We start from the raw sequence: 27082 nt of genomic DNA, 5'->3' as shown, positions 1-27082 counted from the left end.
CATTGCATTTAAATGTATGTATAATGGGTTTATCGAATATATAATTTATATATTAATATATAATCCTCAATTAGTATACAATAAATTTATAGTATATAGATCAATAAATATTTATATTGAAAAGGGGCATCTTATTGATATTATATTGTGTGCCTAATGAACATGATCCAGCAGCAACAGGTCATCTAGTTAGTACTTTAATTTAAATTAATTGATCAGCAGAATATTTCTTGCAATAATGAAACACATGAAACATTACATTGTGAAATGAGTAAACATAATACAGATGGGAACGATATTAATATTTTAATAATGTTCGAAATTATTTCATTTTTCGACACATCGTTGACGATATATCACAAATGGCCACCTGCTAGTGGCCAATACTATCTTGTTGACGATATATCATAAATGACCACCTGCTAGTGGTCACTGCTGTCACGTTGACGATATATCACCAATGGCCACGTGCTAATGGTCACTACTATCTCGTTGACGATATATCACAAATGGTCACATGCTAGTGGCCAATACTATATCGTTGACGATATATCACAAATGATCACCTACTAGTGGCCACTACTATCTCGTTGACAATATATCACCAATGGCCACCTGCTAGTGGCCACTACTACCTCTTTGACGATATATCACAAATGGCCAACTACTAGTGGTCACTACTATCTCGTTGACGATATATCACAAATGATCACCTACTAGTGGCCACTACTATCTCGTTGATGATATATCACAAATGATCACCTACTAGTGGCCACTACTATCTCGTTGACGATATATCACCAATGGCCACCTGCTAGTGGCCACTACTACCTCTTTGACGATATAACACAAATGACCACCTGCTAGTGGCCACTGCTATCTAATTGACTATATATCACAAATGGTCCCCTGCTAATGGCCACTGCTATCTCATTGACGATATATCACAAATGGTCACCTGCTAGTGGCCACTACTACCTCTTTGACGATATATCACAAATAGCCAACTATTAGTGGTCACTACTATCTCATTGACGATATATCACAAATGGTCACCTGCTAGTGGCCACTACTACCTCTTTGACGATATATCACAAATAGCCAACTATTAGTGGTCACTACTATCTCGTTGACGATAGATCACAAATGACCACCTCCAAGTGGTCACTGCTATCTCATTGACGATATATCACAAATGGCCACTACTAGTACATGAATTGATTTAAATGAATGATAATAAATGTTTCGTCCAATATGTAAATATATAAATATATAATATATTGAAGCTCCATTTATGTGAATAAGACGAATTCATCAACCTACATTGACATCTTTTATAATATGAATAGCTCTATCAAAAGCATAATTAATATTTTGACAATAATGTAATGATACTAAAAATCCTGAAATAATTTGAATTAATAAATATATACCTAATATTGAACGAAAATTTCATAAAATATTAATATTTAATGGAGTTGGAAGAATAATTAATGAGTTATTAAAAATTCTAAGTAATAAATTAGTTTTAAATAACTTTATATATTTATTTTTCATAAATAAATATAATAAAATAATAAAAATTAAATACAATTAAAAAAATTTATTTTAATTTTTAATTTTTCGTAATGATTTAAATTTAATTGAATATATTTTTATAATTAAATTTAAACAATAAATTAAATACGTAATTGATATAATAATAAATTTACAATTTGGAAATCTGTAAATTAAATTAATTGATACACTTATTTCTGATTTAAATAAATCTTCAAAATTAATTACCGTTAAATAAATAATGGGGGTTTGAAAAACTAATAAAAATATAAATAAGAACCACTGTCTTCGTCATAACGAGGATCGAAATTGACGACAACATAGTCTGTTGGTAAAAAAGCGTTTCAAACGTATCTCGTAAACAAAATTCGCTTTTTCTCTCAATTTATTGGATCACAGAGGAACGTAAAGAACTTCCGGCAGTAAAGATTAAGAAAGAAAGAGAAAAACAGACCAGTGACGACGATAGACGAGGTTTTTGGCATTCAGAAAACGCCTTGGTTCGTTAGCCAACGAATGTTTCGCGTGTACAGGTTTCTGTGTGTACGCGTGTACAGACGTACACACGTATCTATTCCGAGACAACATATACAGAGATAATTTGATTTACATACAAGTAACGTTTAGAGGCAATTTGTGATCGGGGCAAATAGTTCCTAATACTCAAGTTTAACTTTAAATGAAATTAGAGAAGAACGATGCAGTTTCGACTGACGTAAACGAATTTATTTGTGTGCGTTTGAAACGAAGTTGCGTTTAGAGTATAGGATCTCCAAGCAGAGGCTACGTAAGATCTACTAGAGCTACGTATGACCTATTTCATTGATTCAAAGAATGTTATGGAAATATGTTGTCACGTACTAAAATTTAATACGAACGAACTTTTTCATTTTTCTCGAATTTTAAACAAGGGGCAGTAATTTTTTAAACATCTCACAAATGAAGTGCATTTGTAAATTCTCATTTCTTTTACAAAAGATATTTGGATTTAAATAATTTTTTATATCAATCACGTGGTGATCTTAATTCATGTTGAAATTTAAGATTTTGTAATGTAGAAAATAATCATTCTTTAAATATCTCACAAATAAAGTGAATTTGTATTTATCGATCTAAACTAAATAGTCTTTGGTCCTCATAATTATCTCGATCCAAATACTTCCCATTTATATGAAAACTTGACCACAGCAGAAATAATAAAAGTTTCAAATGAATGTCCCAAAGTAAAGTTAGTTTCAAGCATATTACATTGTTTACGTCTACTAAAACTTCTTCAACCTTGTCATTTGTGTAAAAACCTGTTGTCTTAAAACCCCGAACATTAAAAAGAGAGACAAACAAAATTTCGATTTTTTCAATTCGTCACAATGATTTCTCCCCCTAAACTAGTTTAAAGCTAGTTTATCACATTATTTGGGTGTTAAATAATTCCACTTGCACACATAACTCAATATACAGGGTGTTCGGCCAACCCTAGGAAAAATTAAAATTTAATGTGGGATTCTAGAGGCCAAAATAAGATGAAAATCAAGAATATCAATTTGTTGATTGAGGCTTCGTTAAAAAGTTATTAAAAAGTTACATTAAAAAATTTCAAATTATTCTGAAAAAATTATTTTTGGTGAATACACAAACCCTTGAAATTCTACCCACTTTCGAGAAAAAAATTCGAGTAGATACTGAAATTTTTAGACGAAATTAAAAAATTTCAAATCATACTGAAAAAATTATGTTTAGTTACAGGGGTCAATTACAATCATTTTTGGTCAATAGATACACTCCCGAATTCCTACGCGTTTTCGAGAAAAAAATTTCTTATCGAAAATATAATTTCAGGCCAGAAATGTCACTCCAAAATTTCGTGCGTATCTTTAAAACGTCATAACTTCTGAACGGATTGAAGGATTTTAATGTTTAAAAAAACAATCAACGCGTATTTTAATGGAGAATATGTAGAAATCGCAAAAATATTCGGAAAGTTGATACTCGACTCCGCAAAATAGGAAAAACTCCATAAAAATGGATCAATTTTCAAACGTCCATAACTCCCACAATAGTGAATATATTTCAATGAAACTTTTTTCTGAAGTTGTGCTCATGCGTACCTACAAAAAAGTATTAGACAACTTTTCTGTAGGGCGTCAAATAAAATTACTAAAAATCAAAAACGAATTTTTAAGAAAAATCGACAAGGGGGTAGGTGCCTAAATTTTTTGACGAAAAAAAAAACTTCAGATTGTTCTGGAAAAATTATTCTTGGTTCCGGGGGTCAATTACAATCATTTTTGGTCAATAGACCTACCCCCGAAATCCTACCCACTTTCTAGGAATAAATTCAGTACGGGCAGAACTTTAACCTTTTTAACGAAGCCTCCATCAAAAAATTAGTATTCTTGATTTACGTCTTATTTTGGCCTGTAGAATCTCCCATTAAAATTTTTCGTAGGGGTTGCCGAACACCCTGTATATTTGTTAACAAATTTAAAGTATTTGTAATTAAGTATTGGACTTATCTATTACTAAATAACTCGGCTCTACGAATCTTGTGGGAACCTACACTGTTAATTGTGAAATTAGATTTTTGAAGAGACACCTTGAAACCAGCAAACATTATTCATTATATCTGTATTATGTATGATAATACATAATATATAAGCATAAAAATACAAACTCAAATAAACATGCGGCTAAGCATGACTACATGGCGCCGGAAAAACCATGCAACCACCACTGAGATGGCGCTCCAGTGGGGCGAGCAAACCTCCTTTCACACATGAACTGCCAGGTCATCCACATACGGATGACATGATTTTTATGGAGCTTAACAAATCGATTCTCAAGATTATAAAACTTTCAGCTTTTTACACTTTTACACTTCCTCCATACAACAAGCTGCACACCATCATGGTCATATTTGCTTCATTTTAATATATAAGAATTAATAATTTCACACGTGGAATCACAATAATTAATTATAGAGCGTCTTCTTGCTTAGATAAAGACCGATTGTCCTTAATTTAACAACCAACTGTCATAATATGGGATGAAACATAGAATTTTCAATTTAACACTTCAACACGTTGACTACCAGTCTAAAATCCTAAAATTGTTTACAAAAACAAAACTTTGATTTTAGTCAATTGCAAACTACACAACTTAAAAGTTGTTCTAGTAGTTACTTTCGTAACCTCATTAAAATTCATGAAGCCTCTTAAAATTTATTTTCTTTAACATTTCAACTTGAGAATTGATTGTTTTAGTTCCACTGTTAACAGTTCTGTCACCCATATACGGGTGACGTGGCAGTCAAAGTATTAATGGCCGCACGTATCATGCAAAGACCATTGTCCGTCACCACTGATATTGTAGACCATAGAGAGATACATGAAGATTCTAGGAATATTATTATAAGAGATTATAAATGTAATCTCAACAAACGTAATAAGTTGAATGTATGATGAAATGGTGACTCATACAGTAGATCATACGTGGCAGACAAAGTATTAGTGGTCGCACGTATCATGCAAAGACCATTGCCCGTCACCACTGATATTGTAGACCAAGGAGAGATACATGAAGATTCTAGGATTATTATTATAAGAAATTATACATGTATCCTCAACAAACGTAATAAGTTGAATGTATGATGAAATGGTGACTCATGCAGTAGATCATACGTGGCAGACAAAGTATTAGTGGTCGCACGTATCATGCAAAGACCATTGCCCGTCACCACTGATATTGTAGACCAAGGAGAGATACATGAAGATTCTAGGATTATTATTATAAGAAATTATACATGTATCCTCAACAAACGTAATAAGTTGAATGTATGATGAAATGGTGACTCATGCAGTAGATCATACGTGGCAGTTAAAGTATTAATGGTCGCACGTATCATGCAAAGACCATTGTCCGTCACCACTGATATTGTAGACCATAGAGAGATACATGAAGATTCTAGGAATATTATTATAAGGGATTATAAACGAATCCTCAGCAAACGCAATAAGTTGAATGTATGATGAAATGGTGACTCATACAGTAGATCATACGTGGCAGACAAAGTATTAGTGGTCGCACGTATCATGCAAAGACCATTGCCCGTCACCACTGATATTGTAGACCAAGGAGAGATACATGAAGATTCTAGGATTATTATTATAAGAAATTATACATGTATCCTCAACAAACGTAATAAGTTGAATGTATGATGAAATGGTGACTCATGCAGTAGATCATACGTGGCAGACAAAGTATTAGTGGTCGCACGTATCATGCAAAGACCATTGCCCGTCACCACTGATATTGTAGACCAAGGAGAGATACATGAAGATTCTAGGATTATTATTATAAGAAATTATACATGTATCCTCAACAAACGTAATAAGTTGAATGTATGATGAAATGGTGACTCATGCAGTAGATCATACGTGGCAGTTAAAGTATTAATGGTCGCACGTATCATGCAAAGACCATTGTCCGTCACCACTGATATTGTAGACCATAGAGAGATACATGAAGATTCTAGGAATATTATTATAAGGGATTATAAACGAATCCTCAGCAAACGCAATAAGTTGAATGTATGATGAAATGGTGTCTCATACAGTAGATCATACGTGGCAGTGAAAGTATTAACACTAGATTTACGGGCATTGATAGCACGTATATTTATTGATACCTTTCATGTTGACGATTACCTTAAAATACCATTTTTCTTTTAATTAGAATATGTATTCATGTTATTGCATCAATCAAATTCAACATGAGTTGTTAAAAAATAATATTTACGTATTCTACAATTTTAAATATGGAATCTGACATCCGTCAAATTTACGGCTCCCGTAAATCTAGTGTTAATGGCCGCACGTATCATACGAAGACCGTTGTCCGTCACCATTGATATTGTAGACCAAAGAGAGATACATGAAGATTCTAGGAATATTATTCTAAGAAATTATAAACGTAACCTCAACAAACATAATAAGTTGAATGTATGATGAAATGGTGACTCATGCAGTAGATCATACGTGGCAGTTAAAGTATTAATGGTCGCACGTATCATGCAAAGACCATTGTCCGTCACCACTGATACTGTAGACCAAAGAGAGATACATGAAGATTCTAGGAATATTATCATAGGAAATTATAAATGTATCCTCAACAAACGTAATAAGTTGAATGTATGATGAAATGGTGACTCATGCAGTAGATCATACGTGGCAGACAAAGTATTAATGGCCGCACGTATCATGCCAAGACCGTTATCCGTCACCACTGATATTGTAAACCAAAGAGAGATACATGAAGATTCTAGGAATATTATCATAAGAAATTATAAATGTATCCTCAGCAAATGTAATAAGTTGAATGTATGATGAAATGGTGACTCATACAGTAGATCATACGTGGCAGTCAAAGTATTAACACTAGATTTACGGGCATTGATAGCACGTATATTTATTGATACCTTTCATGTTGACGATTACCTTAAAATACGTTTTTCCTTTTCATTAGAATATGTATTCATGTCATTGCATCAATCAAATTCAACATGAGTTGTTAAAAAATAATATTTACGTGTTCTACAATTTTAAATATGGAATCTGACATCCGTCAAATTTACGGCTTCCGTAAATCTAGTGTTAATGGCCGCACGTATCATACGAAGACCGTTGTCCATCACCACTGATATTGTAGACCAAAGGGAGATACATGAAGATTCTAGGAATATTATTCTAAGAAATTATAAACGTAACCTCAACAAACATAATAAGTTGAATGTATGATGAAATGGTGACTCATGCAGTAGATCATACGTGGCAGTTAAAGTATTAATGGTCGCACGTATCATGCAAAGACCATTGTCCGTCACCACTGATATTGTAGACCAAAGAGAGATACATGAAGATTCTAGGAATATTATCATATGAAATTATAAATGTATCCTCAACAAACGTAATAAGTTGAATGTATGATGAAATGGTGACTCATGCAGTAGATCATACGTGGCAGACAAAGTATTAATGGCCGCACGTATCATGCCAAGACCGTTATCCGTCACCACTGATATTGTAAACCAAAGAGAGATACATGAAGATTCTAGGAATATTATCATAAGAAATTATAAATGTATCCTCAGCAAATGTAATAAGTTGAATGTATGATGAAATGGTGACTCATACAGTAGATCATACGTGGCAGTCAAAGTATTAACACTAGATTTACGGGCATTGATAGCACGTATATTTATTGATACCTTTCATGTTGACGATTACCTTAAAATACGTTTTTCCTTTTCATTAGAATATGTATTCATGTCATTGCATCAATCAAATTCAACATGAGTTGTTAAAAAATAATATTTACATGTTCTGCAATTTTAAATATGGAATCTGACATCCGTCAAACTGACGGCCTCCGTAAATTTAGTGTTAATGGCCGCACGTATCATACGAAGGCCGTTGTCCGTCACCACTGATATTGTAGACCAAAGAGAGATACATGAAGATTCTAGGAATATTATCACAGGAAATTATAAATGTATCCTCAGCAAATGTAATAAGTTGAATGTATGATGAAATGGTGACTCATGCAGTAGATCATACGTGGCAGTCAAAGTATTAATGGCCGCACGTATCATGCGAAGACCGTTGTCCGTCACCACTGATATTGTAGACCAAAAAGAGATACATGAAGATTCTAGGATTATTATTATAAGAAATTATACATGTATCCTCAACAAACGTAATAAGTTGAATGTATGATGAAATGGTGACTCATGCAGTAGATCATACGTGGCAGACAAAGTATTAATGGTCGCACGTATCATGCAAAGTCCATTGTCCGTCACCACTGATATTGTAGACCAAAGAGAGATACATGAAGATTCTAGGAATATTATTATAAGGAATTATAAATGTAACCTCAACAAATGTAATAAGTTGAATTTATGATGAAATGGTGACTGATACAGTAGATCGTACGTGGCAGTAAAAGTATTAACACTAGATTTACGGGCATTGATAACACGTATATTTATTGATACCTTTCATGTTGACGATTACCTTAAAATACGATTTTTCTTTTAATTAGAATATGTATTCATGTTATTGCATCAATCAAATTCAACATGAGTTGTTAAAAAATAATATTTACGTGTTCTGCAATTTTAAATATGGAATCTGACATCCGTCAAACTGACGGCCTCCGTAAATCTAGTGTTAATGGCCGCACGTATCATACGAAGACCGTTGTCCGTCACCATTGATATTGTAGACCAAAGAGAGATACATGAAGATTCTAGGAATATTATTATAAGAAATTATAAATGTAACCTCAATAAACATAATAAGTTGAATTTATGATGAAATGGTGACTGATACAATAGATCACGTACACGTGACAGTGACCAACGTCTGCTAGCAAAGTCACGTATACGTGACAGCAGCCGTCAAAGTTTTAATTTAATTTTCTCGGGAATCAATACTGCATAACCGAATAAAGAAATTATGTCGAATGTCATGTTTATTAAAGAAAATAAGCTCTTGAATTTAAACGAGTCTGCAAAAATAAGTTCCATGACAAATTGTGGGTTAGTTTCCAATTGTCTAAAAATAAAGTCTCGATTTCGTGGAGAATTCGTGACATTTGGTCTGGCAATCGATGCGCCAAAGGGAAATAAAGAATTTCTTTGATACAATCGTCAACGATCGCATTAATTCGCCCGGTGCTGTAGAATCGATTTCATACGGCGGAAAATGACACGGATGAACTAAAGCCGTTTGGAACGGGTTTGAAAGGGTCTGTAAAGGTTAGGAGAGGGTTGTAGATAGTCCAAGAGCGACGTCGGTGATGGTGAAACGCGCACAGCCAAGGCTCGGGATGAGCTCGTGTCGCGAACGTGCTCGGACACGTACACGGAACCACCCAAACGCTCGCGAGCAAACGTTTCCACACACAGTGGAATCGTCCACAGGCCGGCATGAATAAACCATGAGGATGGAAATTAAAGGCGATAAATGCGCCTCGAATGAGACAGCAGCTAGAAAAGGGACCCGGTCTTTATGGGATTTTAATTCAGGGTCCGCGGAAAGGAGGATGCGAAGAAACGTATCGTATGAAACGAGGCTGGCTGGGTGAAGGAGGTCCTGAAGTTTGCATGGATATGCGTATAATTGCCCCACAGAACGCGGAAGAAGGATGATTGCGACGTGATACCGCGGGTCGTTGAACCCCTGACACAATGAGGTTTAATTAAGACACGTAACAGATGTCTCAAAAACGTATTTCTGATTGAACTAACTCATTAACGTTTGTCATTTGCTTGCCTTGGATGCTCTTGCTGTCATTCGCGTGTGCAGCTGTCCGTAATATAATGGAGCTTTCATTGCCCGTGCTTCTAAGGAGACATGACAACTCGTACGAAGGCAGTTTTTAATAATAGAACAGTCCCTCTGGTAACGCGAATCGTTACATATTTCAGATTAAATGTCGATGTCGTGAATGGAAGAATAATAATACACCAAAATGATATCCTTCGAAATTTGTAAATAAAGAAAGTGGTAGGAATTGCGAGGTACCCCATTTTTTAACCCAGAGACTCTCGATTTTAATGAATTTTAGAGAATTTCGTGTGAAATAAGCTGTATGAATCTAGAAAACTGTTTTTGTAAAATTCTACAGAGACAGTTTCATAAAATAAATAAAACTCCACGTTTATAATGTATTGCAAATAATAGTTCTCATGAGAAATTTAAAACTTTTAATATACAGGGTGGTCCATATAACTGTTTCACGTCATAACTCCGTTTGTTAATGCATTTACGAAGAAATGCCAAAGGATTTTTTTCAAATGAAACAGTGCATGTGTAATTAAGAATTACATCCTTTCTTTAAATGGAGATGCATATTTTTGGTAATACACTCTACGTGAAAAATTATTATCATGGCAAAAATATTATTAGTTCTCGAGATATTTTCAAGAAATATCTTTACTGATTTTTTGGTAGATACATTAATAACGGAGTTATAACCTGAAAAAGCTGTAAGGACCCCCTTGTATATGAATGTAAAAGTAATTCTTATTTCTTACAAATATTATCCAAATCAGAACGTTTATTTGCAAACGCTTCTATTTACCTGCTCTCATCGGAACTTATAATGTGATAACTTTTATTATAAAAGTTCCGTTTCAACGAGAAAAAGTTTCGTGATTATCCCCTACTCTGAATTCTACTTTGTCCCATACTTAGATTTAGAAGAATACAGAATTCGCGTAACTGTATCAGGTAATAACACCGTTATCAGCGGAGATATAGAAGAATGTCAAAGAAAGAAGGTGAATTGTTCATTTGACGTGTCATATGTTCAGATATAGGTTCTTCTGCATCCCAATTTTAATAGAACCACTTGTACACAGCCACGTCGAAAATTGTATTGTTAGCAGATTTTATACATTTCGCGTAATGTCGTTGATAATTTCACATTTCCCTCTTTTTATGTCATAAACTGCTGATTTTCCAATACCGTAATTGAGGGCTATATCAGTCACGATTTGCGCCCACTTTCAACCGATTTAATATTTCACACTTTAACTACATACAGTTAAGATGTTTGATTAACAGACAGGTTAGTATACAGCGACGAATTCAAAATTATAAACTATAAAGTAGTATAATCGAAAGTGGTGACAGTGATATATTTAACCTCTTGCCATACAATGACGAGTTTGATTCGTTAAAAGTTCTTGATGTCATAGTTTCGTAATCATGTGACTACTCATCATCGAGTTTTATACAGGGTGTTTGGGCACCCCTGGGAAAAATTTGAATGAGAATTCTATAGGCCAAAATAAGACGAAAATCAAGGATACTAATTTGTTGATTGAAGCTTCGTTAAAAAGTTATAGAAACATTTCCGGTCAGAAATTATATTTTCGGTAAAGAATTTTTTTCTTGAAAGTGCGTAGGATTTCGGGTGTGTGTCTACTCATCAAAAATAATTATAATTGACCCCCTCAACTGAAAATAATTTTTCCAGAACGATTTGAAATTCTTTTTTCGTCGAAAAATTTCAACATCTAACCCCTGTTGATTTTTCTTAAAAATTCGTTTTCCAGTTTTAATAAATTTGGTTGGCGCAGGACAGAAAAGTGGTTTAATACTTTTTTTTAGGTATCCATGAACTCTAGTTTCCTCTAAAATTTCAATGAAATATATTCACTATTGTAGGAGTTATGGTTGTTTGAAAATTGGACTATTTTTATGGAGGTTTCCTCATTTTGCAGAATCAAGGAATAACTTTTCGAATTTTTTTGGAATTTCCACATATTCTTCACCAAAATATGCGTTGTTTGCATTTTGAAACATTAAAATCGTCCAATCCGTGCAAAAGTTATGATGTTTCAAAGATGCACATGAAATATCGGGGAACCATTTCAGGTTTCAGATTATATTTTCGGTAAGGAATTTTTTTCTCCAAAGTGCGTAGGATTTCGGGGTATGTCTATTCACTAAAAATGCTTTTAATTGACCTCTATAACTAAATATAATTTTTTTAGGATGATTTGAAATTTTTTTATTTCGTCTAAAAATTTCAGAATCTACTCGAATTTTTTTCTCGAAAGTGGAGAGGATTTCGAGGGTATGTCTATTGACAAAAGATGAGTGTAATTGTCCGCTGCAATGGAAAATAATTTTTTCAAAACAATTTGAAACACATGAAATTTCAGGGGAATCATTCATTCATGATCAGACATTATATTTTCGGTAATGAATTTTTTTCTCGAAAGTGCGTAGGATTTCGGGATATGTCCATTCACTAAAAATGCTTTTAATTGCCCCCTATAACTAAATATAATTTTTTTAGGATGATTTGAAATTTTTTAATTTCTTCTAAAAATTTCAGAATCTACTCGAATTTTTTTCTCGAAAGTGGGTAGGATTTCGTGGGTATGTCTAATGACCAATAATGATTGTAATTAACCCCCTCAACTGAAAATAATTTTTTCAGAACGATTTGATATTTTTTAATTTAATGTTTTAATAACTTTTTAGTGAAGTCTTAGTCGAGAAATTGATATTTTTGATTTTCGTCTTATTTTGACCCCTAGAATCTCCCCTTAAAATTTTTCCCAGCGGTGACCGAACACCCTGTATATAGTATTCCATATTTCGAGCACTGAGTCTAATTTTGAACATGAGAAACTCAGTAAAACAAAGTAAACATTCCCTAAACCATTATTTTTTAAATTTGACTGTTACCAATGAAAAGAGCATAAAATTTCCTATAAATGCATAATATTTAAGTTTTTATACAAATTCTCTAAGCAAAAGAAACATGTATACAAAACAAGTATTCCATATTAGGGCAACTGACTCTATAAAATTCAGTGTAGACGCGTAGCGTGGAAAATTTGTCGTGTGAAATGATTTCTCGTGTTCGTAAGTGCATTTAATTCCGAAGAAAGCGTATTTGAAGAACTCACCGGTGGTGTACATGGCGACTCCTTTGAGAGTGACCGGTTCAAGGACTACGGGATCGCTTCGTCCCTTGGCATTGACAGCGTAGAGATGTAGTCGGTAGTTACGGCCAGGCTCCAGACCAGGAACCTCGAAAATCGGACCTGACGAACTGGATCTCTCTGTGTGGTTCAGGTAGATGGTATTAACGTGATAAACGTTCTCCTCACTGTAGACCTCGATTTCGTAATTAGTCAAGGGCAAACCGCCGTCAAATCCCTCTGAGCATTTGACGATCAACCAGTCCACATCCCTCGAATCCGTGGCTTTAAAATCCTCGTGACCTGTGTCACACAAAGAAACGAACAAAATTGTCAGTTGGATCTCATTAACTGGTTCTGTAACGAGTGTTACGAACGGTGACGAACTTGTCGAAAAAGTACATATGTCCTTATCGATATCGATGATTTTTAAACGTGGCGTAAAAATCAACATTTTTAATACTAGAACTACCGACCATTATAATGTGTTTATTCTTTTTCGAATTTTTGAAGTTTAATTCAACTTTGAATTTACAAAATAAAAACATGTTTATATTTCCCAAATTGCAGAAACGACTCGTAGCACTAGTAAAAAATTTCGTGTGAAATGTCAATCTTTCTCAAAAGAATACAAAATTAAAAATTTTTTGTTATAGTCCGTTTCGTTTAAAGTGTGTTGAATCAGTTGAATCGTTCCAAATAAATTTTTTTATTTACAGCATATTTATTTTAATTTCATTTAGCGTTATAAAATTTATCGTAAAGTAGTAACTTAGAATTATTCAGTGTAAGAAAGCTAAATAATGAAGTCCAGTGACTTATAGAGGGTAATGTATGTATATTTCGACATTAGAACTACCGACAATTATGATGTATTTATTTGCACCAAAGAATTTATTCATTAAACTAAAGCAAACTAAATTCGATGATTTGGAAACATATTCCAAAATCATAATTTCAATAGGGAATTATAGCAATTCCATTGGAAGAGGGATGAAATATATAATATAATCTAAAAATATTTTAAACGTTGCTTTAGATAACCGATTTCAAATAATGTCATCCATCTTGGATATAAGTATACTCATTAATAAAAGTTAGTATTCCTAAATCAGGAATTCAGTAATGAACTATAGCAATTCCATTGCCTGGGGGATGAAGTAAACGAATATAACCTAAAAATATTTTAAATATCGCTTTAGATAACCGATTTCAAATAATGTCATCCATCTTGGATATAAGTATACTCATTAATAAAAATTAATATTCCTAAATCAGGAATTCATTAATGAACTATAACAATTCCATTGCCTGGGGGATGAAGTAAGTGAATATAATCAAAAAATATTTTAAATATCGCTTTAGATAACCGATTTCAAATAATGTCATCCATCTTGGATATAAGTATACTCATTAATAAAAATTAATATTCCTAAATCAGGATTTCAATAGACAACTATAGCAATTCCATTGCTTGAGGGATGAAGTAAACGAATATAATCTGGAAGTATTTTAAACATCACTTTAGTTAACCGATCTCAAATAATGTCACCCATCTAGGGTACAGGTATACTCATTAATAGAAGTTAATATTCCTAAATCAGGATTTCAGTAGTAAACTATAGCAATTCCATTGCCTGAGGGATGAAGTAAACGAATATAACCTAAAAATATTTTAAACGTCGCTTTAAATAACCGATCTCAAATAATGCCATTCACCTAGGATACAGATATCCTCATTAATAAAAGTTAATATTCCTAAATCAGGATTTCAATAGGGAGCTATAGCAATTCCATTGCTTGAAGGATCAACTAAACGAATATAATCTGGAAGTATTTTAAACATCACTTTAGTTAACGAATCTGAAATAATGCCAGCCACCTCGGATATAGGTACTCCCATCTCCGGTGTCACTTTCCCGTAACGAAAGATCTTCGACCCGTTAAACTGTTCTGCAATCGATCCTGAAAACGCGCCTAATTTCACGCACGGCTGACCACCTTCTCTTTTCGTGTGTTACAGCAGGAAACAAGCTGTTGAACACAACAAGGGTATCGACCGTAAACCGTCATCCTCGATGATGGGCGAACGTAATGGTATAGTTAGCGTTATTTAGGTCAGAAGGAGGACTTCCCCGGGTGTGTGGGCCGAGTGTCACTTACCCATTCGATACGCGTAGGGTCCGGTCGACTGGAGAGCCGTACAATTCTGCAGGGGATAGGGTTTCCCGGCCACGATGATCTGAAAAAGACAGGGCGTCTTTTGCACCCCTATTTGGTTTTTGGCCCAGCATGCAATCGTGCCGTAGTCCATGTCGTTTTCTGGTGTGTAATTCAGCCTGGACCCGTGCCAATGGCTCGTGATCAGACTCAGGGGCTTGACCTGCGTGAATCTATTGGCTGGTACGTTCATCAGCTCGCCAGAATTGTTGAAGGTCCAATGGAAAGTAGTGGGCGGCGGTTTCGATTGTACCCCGCAAACCAGCGAGATCGTCTCGTGCTTTAGGGCGCCGACCACTTGAGTGGAAGAGCCATCCTTGCAGATCGGTGCGTCTACAAATACAACAAGCAACGGCTCGAATTGTCAATCGGACGCGTTCTTTACTTTCGAATCAATTTCATCGCGATTACTTTCGTTTCATCCTCTTGGGAGATCAGACGAGATTTTGCTCTAGGATTTATTCGAAGTCATGGGAATTAACACACTACCGATGGGAAACGATAATTCTTTTTACTTAATTATTAAAATTCTAATATTATCCTCATAGAAATCCTGAAAATTTCAATAAAATACATTAAAATTTTAGATTAATTAATAAATTTTAATTTTAGATTAAAATTTTAATAGAATATATTAATTACAAAAATACCTATCACATAAAAGTGACATTTTTAATGACATTTTTAATGTCATTTTTATGTGGTAAGTATTTTTGTAATTAATATATTTTATTGAAATTTTTAAGGGTTATATTTGAATAATATTACAATTTTTTTCTTGTGTTATGGTAGAAATTACTAGAAAAATACTTATCATAACAATGTCACATTTTTATGTGATAAGTATTTTTGTAATTAATATATTTTATTGAAATTTTCAGGAGTTATATTTGGATAATATTAGAATTTTTTTCTTGTGTTATGGGAGAAGTTACTAAAAAAACGCACACTTGTCGTAAAACGAGTATTATTGTTTCCCGTCGCCAAGTACACACATGTTGAAGGAATTCTATATGATTAAAGTCTTCCGTCGTATAGGAAAGTTTTAATAAAAACGCCCCGTCGTTAATGTATTAATACGTGCAAAGAGATTGCGTTCGAACGGAAGACCTATCGATACTTCCCGGATTACGAATTAAATCCATCGCGACAAGCTTCCTCTGACGCTACAAAGAGCAGCTACAAACGATTGGGATTTATTCGCGAACCGACTCGAAATCGTGAAAAGTATAATTTTATCAGAAATTTCGGGAAACATATCTTAATTGATCGAATAATTAAGGATAAATCAACTGTTCTGTCTTCTGGAAATTAATTAAAACAATCGTTTTTATTATTGATTTTCATACATTCATTTCTTTCCCACAATATTTATTTTCTAGAATCAATTAAAATAAATAGAATTAATATCTTCTCGTTTAAAGAAATTATTTTAATTCGAAAGTACTACGAACAATCGTTTTTATTATTGATTTTTATAAATTCATTTCTTTCCCACAATATTTATTTTCTAGAATCAATTAAAATAAATAGAATTAATATCTTCTCGTTCAAAGAAATTATTTTAATTCGAAAGTACTACGATGCCCCAATAATGGGTATCTTGATATTCACTGTTTATCTGTGGCTTAAACAAAAAGATTTATTTTTCAGTTTTACCCTGAGGAATAAATAAAATTGTAACATACATTCATTAATGATATTATATTATTCTGCGAAATTCAGAGATATCGTCAAATTCAATCTGTTTCTTTTATGTTAAAAATTAAAAATTTGTTAACGTTTTACAAGATTTATACTTTTTTAGATACTCTCTGCAAGAGTATTATACCTTGAAACATTGCTCAACACGAATTAATCGAATGTTAATCGTTTTAAGAAAGGTCAATAATTTGCCCTGAATATGAGACGGTTATTATGAAAGTGGTTTAAGTCACAAAACCGAAAAAATTTAGATTTTCATATCGTATTATGTCGTACTAAAGTAACAGAAGTTTTATCAAATTGCCATGAAATAAACAATAAAATAAAGTTGTCGTTTTCATTATTATTTGCTGTATTTTTATATTTACTTTAATAACTATGTAAGACATTTTTTCTTCTTTGCACGGCGAAAAAAGAAGTAATATCATCACAAAAAATTAATTATCTCTACATATGCGAAGAATATTAAAAATTAATGAAAAAATATCGTAATAGATCTAACTTTACTGCAAATCGTGTGACACTATAACTTTTTTTCGACCTAAGAACTAGAAAAAGCAATGATACAAAGAGCCAAAACACTGATGGAAGACCAATTAAATGATTAAAAATACAGTGAATACAATACATAAAAAAGCTCCATATAAAATGTTTTATAAAACTTCAATTGATTTTGAAGGGAAACTTCGTCCCTTACGGTGGCCGAACACCCTGTATAGAAAATCTTGTAGTTAAAGTAAACAGTGAATAAATAACTGAAATGTTAATTATAAAGTCGCAATCATGAAATAAATAACATAATTCTGAAACTAAATTAATTTTTGTTAAAGTTTCCTTAACGAAGTTTGTAAGTTTTCTGTTAACGTATGTTATCAACTAGGATGTACTATTCATTTTAAATAAAAAGACAGTTTCGTTCAAATTATTCATGAAATTTAACGCATTAGTAGAACGTTTAATTTTTGATACGTTAAATTACGATGGAAAAATATTTTTTAATATGATCAAATGCAAACGTTTACATATCTCGAAACGGGAAATATATGACTCAAGCTACTTTCATAATAACCAGCACACATGTAAGTTGTTAAATAGTTAAGTACGCAGCACTCACACATTATCTCGAGAGTCATTGGTCTGCTGATGGACTTTCCTTCGGTATTGACTGCCATACAGGAATATTCACCGGCGGAATGTCTAGTCACTCGTTGCAAAACCAGAGATTGTCCGCTGTGAAGAAAGATTCTAGCTGCTGCGTTCTGGTGCAATTCTTTGCCGTCTTTAAACCACGCCAGTTTGTACGCTTTTGGGTTTGCTTGAACCTCGCACTCGAAATAGACGTCGTCGCCTTCGTTTATGGTCTTTTCCCTGAGACTCGAACCAATATTGATTGTCACTATGGGCGAGTCTGAAAATAAGCAATAAACAAATATAAAGACGCGATAAATATATGCAATATGAAATTTACATATGAGGTTCTTGGAAAAATATTTAAATGGTTGAAAAATATAATTTCCTAAGTATCACGAAAACTATTCAATCTGGAATAAAATTATTGTCACGGAAATTCTATACGTGACAGACTCAACCACGTAGTTTTGAAAATTTCAGATTGTTTAAAGAACATTTCAAAAATTATATTTTATATCTTGCATTGCAAATATTCCATATATGCGTGAATTTGTCGATATCAATTCGATCGTTAAAAAAGAATGCGTACAATCGAGTGGAAATTATTTCGATTAAATATAAAGTGATTGGCTAACCCTGGGGAAAAATTTTAATGGGAGATTCTAGAGACCAAAATGAGACGAAAATCAAGAATAGCAATTTGTTGATTGAGGCTTCGTTAAAAAGTTATTAACGTTTAAAGCTCCGCCTGTAGAATGCCAATCTGCGAACAGCTGCGTGAGAACCACTATCGCGCGTACGCAGCTGTTCGCAGATTGGCATTCTACAGGCGGAGCTTTAAACGTTAATAACTTTTTAACGAAGCCTCAATCAACAAATTGCTATTCTTGATTTTCGTCTCATTTTGGTCTCTAAAATCTCCCATTAAAATTTCCCCCAAGGAAAAACACCCTGTGTTTCTGAAAAATATGCGCGAGTTTCGTTTGTAAAAACATTTTATATGCAACAGCCTAATGCAACTGGAAGATATTTATACACGAGAGTGATGGAACTCACAATGAACTTGTAGACGCCACCTGTCTTCTAACGCGCTATTGGGCACAACTATGTTCTCGGCGCGACAAGTCAGGTTTTTTCCGTCGTCCTCCATGGTCGGCACGTAACTCAGCATGCTTCTCGTAATGTTCGGATTATCTGCAAACTACGAAGAACTCAAAATCTAAGCTTGCGCGTACTTCCAGCACGCCCTCAAAATACTGAACGCGACAGCTTGTATAATTCAAAAGTGTTACACTCACATTTCTGGCCATATGTTTTACTTGGTGGTTTCCTTTCCACCAGGTGATCACAGCCTCCGGCCTGGAGCCCGAACTGACGCATTCAATCTCGTACGTTCTTAACGCCGACAAGTGTACTTTCTTATTGGTAATATTCACTACCAATGGTTTCACTAAAATTTTAAGGAAATTCGTAATTTAAAGTAACAGGACGATATAAATATTAAAAATAACACCGAGATTGTTATTGTAATCAGCAAACGCGTATTAGAGTTGGGTACACTTTATTTAAGTTCCATTCGTATATTTTTTATGATGTAGAATCTGTTAATTAATTTTTTAAACGGATATCCAGATGAACAAAACTAATTTACGAACGAGTTGAGAATAAAATTTGCCCAACTCTGGCGCATACGATCTTCGATCTTTTAGTTAATTGGATCTTGTGAAGATGGAAACCTAAGCTTTTACGCAGAATTCGTTACACGGAAGTTTGAGGTATGCCTAATTCTTGAGAATGTTGTGGAATCGATATATTTGCAATATTTTCTACACTTTTTGTTGATCCACAACTGAACCAGTGAGGAAGAATCTCTACTGGACAAATTGCGAAGTATAATAATCCCTCGCTATCGTTTACTGGCTCGTTTTCCTGTATCGAACATTATCAAGGGAGGATATACATTCCGTGATTCTAGAATTTATTCACCTCATTCCCTACATTTCCTGTTCTTAAGAGTTCCTTTCAAGGTTTCGATAGATTATTATTATCGAAAATAATCTTACGTATCTTTTATATATGTTTTTATATTTGCATTATAGTACTAGTTTTTTCATTTGTTGATATTTCTCACCTCACTTATATTATTGTCGTAAAAAGTATAGAATTTATTTGCACTTCTTTTCATTCATTTCCATTGGGAAACGCTCAGCAATGCGATCAAAATTCATAATTATAAATTGGAAAAACTGAAAATTTTATTTTTGTTCTTTCGATGATTCGTTCGTAGTTGTGTCCTTATTGATTATGAGTTATAGGTAATCGTCACATCGAAAAAGTTCCAGAAATTGGGAATAACAACACGAACAATTTCGAGGTAAAAAATAGCAAACATTAACGAGGAAACATTTGGAGTTAGGAAACAAAGGTGACAAAAACAAAAATTGAGAGTTCTGTCGCTCTAATTAAAGAACCCTACACGATACAATTTTCAACGTAGAGATTAACGATTTCAACCAAGGTCCTTACTTACGATTAATATCTAAAATGATATCTGATGTCAATGGAGGGCACGAGATGCGTGTTGTTTGCCTGACAAATTAACCTAGCTTTGAGGAAGTCCCTTAACATTCGATTTAAAGAATTAATTTCACGATAATTGAAAAATTGACTTCCTACAAATTGTTTACAAAACTTAATTCAATAATTAATGGAAGATCACGATTAACATAAAAATTAATATTCCTAAATCATGATTTTAGTAATGAATTATAGGAGAGGGATGAAATAAATAATATAATCTAAAAATATTCTAATTTTGTCTTACTCGAAGTATTTTTGAGAAATTCTCAATTATCTATAATGAAAAATTGTCCGAATGATGTCGTGTATACGTGTCTGCTCCAAAAATAGTGAAAATGTAGAAATTAATCATCAAGAGTGAGTGCAGATAAATTGGAAAATATAAAAATTTTATTTTCGTTCTTTCGATGATTCGTTCGTAGTTGTGCATTATTGACTATAGGTAATCATCACATCGAAGGAGTTCTAGGAACTGGGAATGACAATATCGATGGAAAAAGTAGCGAACATTAGCGAGGAACCATTTGTAACTTGGACTTAAAAAACAGAGGTGATAAAAATTCTGAAAAAAATTGATTCTGTCGCTCTGATTGGAGAACCCTACTCGATACAATTTTTAACATAGAGATTAACGATTTCAACCAAGGTTCTTACTTACGATTAATATCTAAAATGATCTCTGAAGTCAATGGTGGCACGAGATGCGTGTTGTTTGCCTGACAAATTAACCTAGCATTAAGGAAGTCCCTCGTGACATTCGACTTAAAGAATTAATTTCACGATAATTTAAAAATTGACTTGCTTCAAATTGTTTACAAAACTTAATAGACGATCACGATTAACATAAAAATTAATATTCCTAAATCATGATTTCAGTAGTGAATTATAGGAATTCCATTGGGAGAGGGATGAAATAAATAATATAATCAAAAAATATTCTAATTTTGTCTTAGTCGAAGTATTTTTGAAAAATTCTCAATTATGTTTAATGAAAAATTGTCCAAATGCTGTCGTGTATACGTGTCTGCTCCAAAAATAGTGAAAATGTAGAAATTAATCATCAAGAGTGAGTGCAGATAAATTGAAAAATATAACAATTTTATTTTCGTTCTTTCGATGATTCGTTCGTAGTTGTGCATTATTGACTATGAGTTATAGGTAATCATCACATCGAAGGAGTTCTAGGAACTGGGAATGACAATATCGATGGAAAAAGTAGCGAACATTAGCGAGGGACCATTTGTAACTTGGACTTAAAATACAGAGATCATAAAAATTCTGAAAAAAATTGGTTCTATCGCTCTAATTGGAGAACCCTACACGATACAATTTTTAACATAGAGATTAACGATTTCAACCAAGGTTGTTACTTACGATTAATATCTAAAATGATCTCTGAAGTCAATGGTGGCACGAGATGCGTGTTGTTTGCCTGACAAATTAACCTAGCTTTGAGGAAGTCCCTCGTGACATTCGAGATATCCAGTTGATTTATCGTGATGTCCCCGTGCTCCAGCGTGAACGTATTGTCCAGCGTTTTCTCCATGAAATGCCACGTGACCTTCGGCGGCGGAGAACCTCCGATTACTTCGCACAATAAAGACAACTCGCTGCCTTCGTTGAAGGGCTGCAGTATCATAGCCAAACTTCTACCAGCGCCCGCGTAAATCACCGGCTTCTTCGGTGGCACTGTCACGGAACCGAATTTATGTGAGTCATATATTATCTGAACATTTTCAAAAATCTTTCAAAAGATTACCCTTTCAAATATCATCTTCTTGCGAAGAATTTAGTTTTCTTTCGTCTATTTTATTACGCTATACTTCGTTGATTTCTTTCTTACAACTTTCTTTCTGCGGCTTAAAACTATGCGGAAACACGAAAAACATGCTTTTGTAATATTACGAAATTAGTATTGTAAAAAATGCCTGTACACAAATCTGAAAATGGCGTGGATTTGCAACTTAAAATAAATCGAGCCAAGAGCACGATATTTGTCGTCTAAAGGTTTCGTTTTCCAGAACAATGACTTTGTTTTATAATGTGATAATAATAAATATACGTGATTTTTAAAAAGTAGTTCTTAATACCTAACCAAAAATAACAAGAAATATATAATTTTTAGCTAAAAAAAAGCAGAAAACACAAAAGACAAAATTCCAGCTACAGTTATGTTGGACCAATGGAGAGCATATTATCAACAATTATCAGAAGAAGGCCAAATAGATGAAGAAAAAGTCATTAAGAAAGAGTTGAGAATTACTATATTAATGTACTCAACGAATTAAGTAGAAAACATATATCAATAATTTGTTATGGGTTCTATAAAATTTGATCAGTCTTTCAGATCCTGTCATTTCTTTGGCCTTTCTTTGTGATTTTTTTTTTAACGACAGGTAGGTTGTTTTGTACTGACATTTTGCAGAAATATTTATTCGTCTTATAGGTATGTGCAGTATTTTTTCCATCAAAAAATATTAAAAATTGCGAGAGCTATAGCTCCTTGTTTAAAAAAAACGCATTTAAACTGGCTTATATGATATTTCAAGATCTAGCAGACCGATTTACTTCAAATTTGGAGAGAATATTCAGCAGATACGCCTTTATCGCTGAAACTAGAGATTTAAAAAAATATTGAGTTTTACTATTTTTTTTAATACGCTAAAGACAAGAGAACGACTAAAAAATAGAAATTCGAAACTTGAAGTGTCGCCATTTCTTTATTTATCAGGATTTTGATTTCTCCCTAGTTTCTGCTATAACTACAACCTTCCTTATGAAGATACTTTAACCCCCTCTGTTTCAAATTATCTGGAATCCTGGAAGCCATTGGAGCACCTTTTCCAGAAGAGCCATTAAATAAGAGGTTATAATTCCCACGATTTTTAATATTTTTCCATGAAAAAAATATTGTACATGCTTATAAGATGAATAAATACATCTACAAAGTCTCAGTACAAAACAGCCTACCTATCATTAAAAAAAAAATCACGAAAAGGGCCGTAAAATTGACAGTCTAGGCAGCAATACCTCCTTAAGTTTTAAACCATTTCATTGTACAGTGAGCACTTCACGAGCAATTTGCAATATTAAAGTTAGACACCACGTACATTTTTATTTACCAAATATTATAAGCTTTGTAACGTGTCTAACAATTTCTAATTTGGTTTTATTTCTACCGTTTTAACGATTTCAAATGCAACCTTCCGCCGAAAACTAGAAGGTGTGTACTGAATCTACCATACCTCATATTAGCAAGATTAATGTAATTAAACTCCATAAAGGCCGCTATGGCCACGAAGCAGCCCTAAATTACAAGCAAATGGTTTAGGATTAAACGCTTTCTATGCATGATAAAACTGCCGGAGGTAACATTCCCTGAAGTTGAAGATTACGAAAAATATACGCAATAATAAATAATTCTTTTGATTCGGAACGAGAACACTGACTCTGAATTCTACCCATTAAGTCTATACTATCGCCAACTAATTAGTTTATAATCATATTAATGCGGTCGTAGCAAAGTTGCGAATTCGAGTTATTACGTTATGAATCCTATTACGCTTTCATTTGTTCCTACAATTACTCGAAGTTAATACGCTGTATTTATAGTCAGCCAAAAATGTCTTTTTAAGCTTCTCATTTCAACATTTTCATCTTTTATTATACGAGTTATAACAGGCCAAAATAAAATGTTTCGAGACATCCTATTTAAAAAAATTCGTTCAATCTGTAAAATTAAATTTTATATTCTCATGTTAATAGTCCATAGATAATTTTTAGTTTCCCCCTATATTTTAGTTATTTGCAAACATTAAACAAATGTTTTAAACGAATCATAAAGAGAATACATAAAAATTTTAAACAAATATTTTTAGTATATTTCTTAATGAAAACAAAATTAAAAGAAACAATATAAGTCAGATAAAAATCTTCGACTGCAATTTAATCACTCTTAATTTTTATTTTATTTTCGTAGTATTTTCGGGTAGAATCATCCCCTAAAATACCGATCGCTAGCAAGTAACTACACTGTAGATAGAGTGACAAACTTAACAGAAATCAATGCTTACTATTTGAAGTGAGCAATCATTAATTATTAGGAGAAAAGCACTCACCTATCACTGTGAGGTTAGCCTTCTGATTTCTCGTTGGACTATTTTTGTAATCCACCCTGCACCTGTATACCCCCGCATCGGTCGCTTTCAAGGGATCGATCTCCAATTTTGCAGGTTTCACGTTTATCCTCATGGTTGCCCTTTCGCCGAATACGGATGTATTTGACCAGAGCTTTGCCTGACCTATCGATTTGCCGCGAGCGTCCACGCTGTATATCGGTTCGCCATTCCTTTCGCCTTTGTACCAAAAAACCATGCTCACCACCTCGGTCCTAGTTGGTGGATCAATGTCGCAAGGTATTTGAGCTTTGAAGCCAGCCACCGCCGACACGTCTAACACTGGTACTGAAAAATACCATAAAACAATCGTTACGTTATCGTACAATACTCAGAGCTCACGATAAAGGATATTCAATGGATACCAAGACATTCGATACTGGATAAATATTAATAATGGATTTCTTTTTGTCACAAAACTATTGAAACCTTTCAGAGTTGTGTACATTAGGGTGGTCCTTAGCTACAGGGGTCAAAACTTTTTTCACCATGTGTCACAATCTGAGGGGGTACATGAAAAATAAGGACCACTCTAGTGTACGTGTATTAGGTCATCCCATAAGTAATGTCGTCTCTTATCGTACTTTAAATAAACACTTGAATCTCCGAGATGTGTTTATAGAAACTTCTTTCTATGTAGCTTAAAGAGTGCTCTCTCGACAGTCTATCGGTTGCGTTCGATGCAGTTTGATCGACATTTTTCACTTGAAAAAGAATTTTTAAATGAGCGTGTGCGAACTTCATTTGCGGCATTGTATGCTGTATGAATTTAAAAAAGATAGTACAACTACGGATACGGTTAAAAACATTTGTGAAGTGTATGGTGAACGTGCTTTGAACTTGAGAAAGTGTTAAAGATGGTTTTCCAAATTTCGAAAAGGTGATTTTGACCTTTCTGACGAAACGAGATCCGGTCGACCAACAGCGTTCAATCCTGAGGCATTGAAAGCTTTAATCGAGTTAGAACCACAATTAACTACCGATGAAATTGCTGAGAGATTAGACAGTAGCAGCAGTACTGTCCATAGACATTTAATACAATTGGGAAAAGTATCGAAACTGGGAAAATGGGTACCGCATGAACTGACGGTTTCTAACCGTATCCAGCGCATGAACATTTGTGCTTCCCTGCGAGATCGACAAAATAATCGTTCATTTCTCGATCAGATTATTACTGGTGACGAAAAGTGGGTCTTATACTGCAATCCCAAACGAAAACGTCAATGGTCAATCATCTTTACAGTGCCCAAAACCAGGGCTTCATCCCCGGAAAGTTTTGTTGTGCGTGTGGTGGGATATTAGAGGAATTATTCATTTTGAGCTTTTAAAGCAAAATCAGACCATAACAGCTGAGATTTGCAGCCAACAACTTGAACGTCTTCAAGCAAGTTAGTGGAAAAACGACCATCATTAATGAACCGCGAAGGTGTTCTATTCCACCACGATAACGCTAGGCTACAGCAAGGATAACAGTAGAAAAAATTAAAAATTTCAATTGGGAACTTCTGCCACACCCACCATACTCTCCGGATGTTGCCCCAAGCGATTACCATCTATTCCGGCCAATGCAACATTTTTTAAGTGGAACAAATTTCAACAATAGCGAGGATGTAAAATCAGCACTAAATGAGTATTTTAATTCAAAATCCCAGAAGTTTTTCGAAAATGGAATAAGAAAGTTGACTGATAGATGGGAAAAGGTCATCGAAACTGATGGTCAATGTATCGATGATTGAAAATAAATGTAAGTATTAATTTTTTTCACCGAAAGTCACCGTCAAAAAACGACATTACTTATGGGATGACCTAATATAATTGCGTTTCTCACATGCTCTATTAATGCAATGTGTCATAAGTTATAACGAAAGTTTTAGATAGGCACGGATGATATCGATATCTTTGAAACAAAGCATCCCATGAAATAATTAGTTGCTGAGGGTATGGAGGTGGAGGAATGGAAAATGATACGAGAATATCGCGCGATAGTCAGGTGTTTGAGGGCAAGAGAATTGGTTCTATTCAACTTCTTGATTAAAGTAAGACCAGGAATGTCAATAGCTTTGAGAATAAATGGTGGAATAAATCGAAGGATAAATATCTTCGGTAAGGAATCGCCTTTACCGAATCACTGACGAGAGAATAGTGACGCTTATAAATAGAAAGAGACACAACGCTGCTTGTCATGATATGGCAACGTCGCGCCCAGTCC

The 27082-nt window shown here is 33.8% G+C and overlaps 1 protein-coding gene across 1 annotated transcript in view; it reads right to left on the bottom strand.

Annotated features, from left to right (window-relative positions):
- LOC143350311 (neural cell adhesion molecule 2) overlaps positions 1-27082 on the bottom strand; it is a 146178-nt gene that overhangs the window by 5319 nt on the left and 113777 nt on the right. The window contains exons 2-8 of the mRNA XM_076782342.1: positions 24817-25161; positions 22073-22387; positions 19417-19568; positions 19175-19319; positions 18102-18395; positions 15227-15616; positions 13049-13366 (exon numbers count right to left, since the gene is read on the bottom strand). Coding sequence (XP_076638457.1) covers positions 13049-13366; positions 15227-15616; positions 18102-18395; positions 19175-19319; positions 19417-19568; positions 22073-22387; positions 24817-25161 — 1959 coding nt within the window. The remainder of the gene's footprint in view (positions 1-13048; positions 13367-15226; positions 15617-18101; positions 18396-19174; positions 19320-19416; positions 19569-22072; positions 22388-24816; positions 25162-27082) is intronic.

This window comes from Colletes latitarsis, chromosome 14, assembly GCF_051014445.1.
Source record: "Colletes latitarsis isolate SP2378_abdomen chromosome 14, iyColLati1, whole genome shotgun sequence".
Lineage (NCBI taxonomy): Eukaryota > Metazoa > Arthropoda > Insecta > Hymenoptera > Colletidae > Colletes > Colletes latitarsis.
The sequence above is the reverse complement of the archived record's forward strand: the minus strand, read 5'-3'. Positions and strand labels throughout refer to the sequence as shown.